The sequence below is a fragment of the Littorina saxatilis genome, unplaced genomic scaffold (genome assembly GCF_037325665.1).
Source record: "Littorina saxatilis isolate snail1 unplaced genomic scaffold, US_GU_Lsax_2.0 scaffold_3240, whole genome shotgun sequence".
NCBI classification, from domain to species: Eukaryota; Metazoa; Mollusca; class Gastropoda; order Littorinimorpha; family Littorinidae; genus Littorina; species Littorina saxatilis.
The window spans coordinates 6,192-8,959 of NW_027126027.1; the positions used below are offsets into that span (position 1 = coordinate 6,192).

The 2,768-nt window shown below is 36.1% G+C and overlaps 1 protein-coding gene across 1 annotated transcript; it reads right to left on the bottom strand.

Moving 5' to 3' along the window:
- Positions 1 to 1,252: 1,252 nt before the first annotated feature.
- Positions 1,253 to 2,557, bottom strand: LOC138954472 (enolase-like; the record flags this gene model as incomplete). Its single annotated transcript, XM_070326312.1, is given in 9 exon segments — positions 1,253 to 1,312; positions 1,315 to 1,497; positions 1,500 to 1,719; positions 1,722 to 1,828; positions 1,831 to 2,019; positions 2,022 to 2,244; positions 2,368 to 2,444; positions 2,447 to 2,491; positions 2,494 to 2,557. Coding segments are annotated over 9 exon segments (1,168 nt in total), but the record flags the coding sequence as incomplete, so codon positions are not given.
- Positions 2,558 to 2,768: the final 211 nt, after the last annotated feature.

A 2,768-nucleotide genomic window follows, 5' to 3' on the forward strand; every position in this document is an offset into this window, starting at 1 on the left:
AAATTCTGGTATCTTTTATTGCCAAAAAGTCCATAGCTAAGAATTCGCATAGCTATTGCTTGGTTTCTTCTGTCTGAGTGGGATTTGTTGATTTATATTTTTTTTTTCCAGTTCTTGCCTGTAGAGTATCTTAGGTCTAATCTTTTATAAATGATGTACTTATTGGCAGGAGTGCTTTTTTCAGCCATCCAATTAAAATATTATATAAAAATGCAAATATCTTGTTTTTATGTATAAATCAGAAGAATATATGGGTAACTGACTAATAACTCTGTTGAAGTACTAATCGTGAAATAGGATGGGAGATGGGCTTTGGGTACCCTTTATAATCGAGGAATAGTGAGTTGGGAATTTAGGATTCCACACATTGAGGTTCCATGATAGAGATGTACCTGATACCTTTGCCTCGATTAGCATTTTATTGATTTTCTTTCCAGCTAAATTGGATATTTTGTTGCCATAAAATGGCTGATAGGGCTGGACACCAAATAGTTCACTACTGAAATTTTGAAAAAAGTCATCATGTGTCTACTTCATAGATACACCTCTTGATGGAAATTTCTACATCAACTTCTCATGTGTACCCATTCACCATTGTAATCTTTTGTTATCAAGATACATTATCGCTACTATATGTCTGTATACTCTTATCATCTCGAATTGTTGGATCAGTATAATTCCATAATCTTGAATTCTCTCGATATTCTTCAACATTATCACCTGAAAATCGTTGATGAGTTACAAGATTTTCAGGGTTGACTTTATTGAATTATTCGAATACATTTTAAGCTGATTCGATTTGTAGTTGTTTGGTATTGTATGGTGTATGCTGTTTTGGATCCGAAATAGGTGCGATTGCACTAGAATTGATGATCTTTGGATGGTAGGGTACATAAATAGGCATTCTTTGTAGGATAACAGCATAGTATATTTGATAATCATCGAGTGAAAGATGTGCTCTTTCACGTGACTTAATATACCTATCGTATAAACCAGCAGATTTCTCATAATATTTCTAATCACTATACAATATTATCCCACTTACTTGTCACATCCGCTTCTTATCATCATTATCATTCATATTACCCATCTGCTCATCATCTTTTAACTTGTCTCCATAATTATGCACCAATCTACACCAAAATTTCAAGCCTAACATACCATCACTCTTTAATCATCAATAATCAACTATTTATATGCCATATTTGATTACACATGCTCAATCATACGATAAGGGTATCTAAGTTTTTACCAGCATATACTGCTCTTTAGCCCAGTTCCTATTATATTCTGAGTAGTTGATTGTATTTGCTAATCTTTCAGAACGACATGGAGCTCCAGTTTTGTTCTGACCTGTTCCTAAGCCAACAACCAAATCAGCAATGAAGGTATCTTAAGTTTAGCCTGATCGATGTGATACCATGACTCCCAGCCCTCTTGAATGCTCCTTTCAGCGCCTGAATGCTTCAGTTAGACTGCCTATTTGGTTAACTTTAGCAACAAAGCATTACATGCTTTTTTGTTGATTGCTTCTTCTATTCTGGTTTTATTAGTGACTAGTAAATCATCACCTACAATTTGGGTTTACCTCCAAGTCCTTTGGTGATGGTGGACCATCCCTCTCCAATCATCCTGATCAAATGGGTCCTCAATTGAAACAATCGGATAATCTTTAGCATACTACTCATATAATGCATTAAGTTGTCCACTCGTAAATGAGGCTACTTTTTAGAACGTTAAGCATCTTTAAAATGCATATCATATTTTCGTGTACTTTAATCGAAAAATTAGGATGCAGCACAATCCATACCAATCTAAATAATATTGTATGTCCTGCAGCTGCAATGGCATCTTTAAGCAGTTCGAGTGCAAGTTTACCATTGGGTACATTGGGTGCAAATCCTCCTTAATCTCCAACATTAGTTTAGCTGAGTCCGTACTTACTTTTGATAATTTTCATTAAATGATGGTAGACTTAAGTTCCCGCTTGTAAAGCATGTGAGAAACTTTTAGCTCCTGTGGTAATATCATAAACTATTGCATTGCAAGACCATTACCACCATGCTTACCACCATTTATAACATTTAATGATGGACATGGCATCACATATTTGTTACTCTTACCCTGCCATTATTTACTCATCATACTGCGCAAGTACTAGTATAATGATACCTTCTTTGCTGCTGCAGCTGCTCTTGCCACCGCTAATGATACTGCTAAAATAGCATTAGCTCCTAATTTGCTCTTCATGGGAGTTCCATCCAATTTTTTAACCATTAATTAGTCAATTTGTACCTGCTGGGCAGGATCCAAATTTTTTAAAGCAGGGTTTATGACTTCATTGACATTTTTTACAGCCTGTAAGACACTCTTACCTAGATAGACACTTTTGTTGCCATCTCTGAGCTCAACTGCTTAATATTTGCCTGTGGAGGCACCTGAAGTACTGCTGCTCTGAAGATGCCAAGTTCGGTGGTGACTTAGGCTTCTACGTAGGATTTCCACGTGAGTCTAGAATTTGACGTGCATGGACACGACTGATGTTTGAGAATTTCATGAGAGTTCGATTGAAAAGATTGGCTATCATTTAATAAAGATTGTTAACATATCTAGATAGAATATAAATATTGAATATAGGAATAGATTAATTAAAAAAGAGTGATAAATTGATGTTGACTCAATAGCGTCGACGTAAGAAAAGTAGTCATTATGGGGTTGGGGTTGGGGTTGGGGTTGGGGTTGGGGTTGGGGTTGGGGTTGGGGTTGGG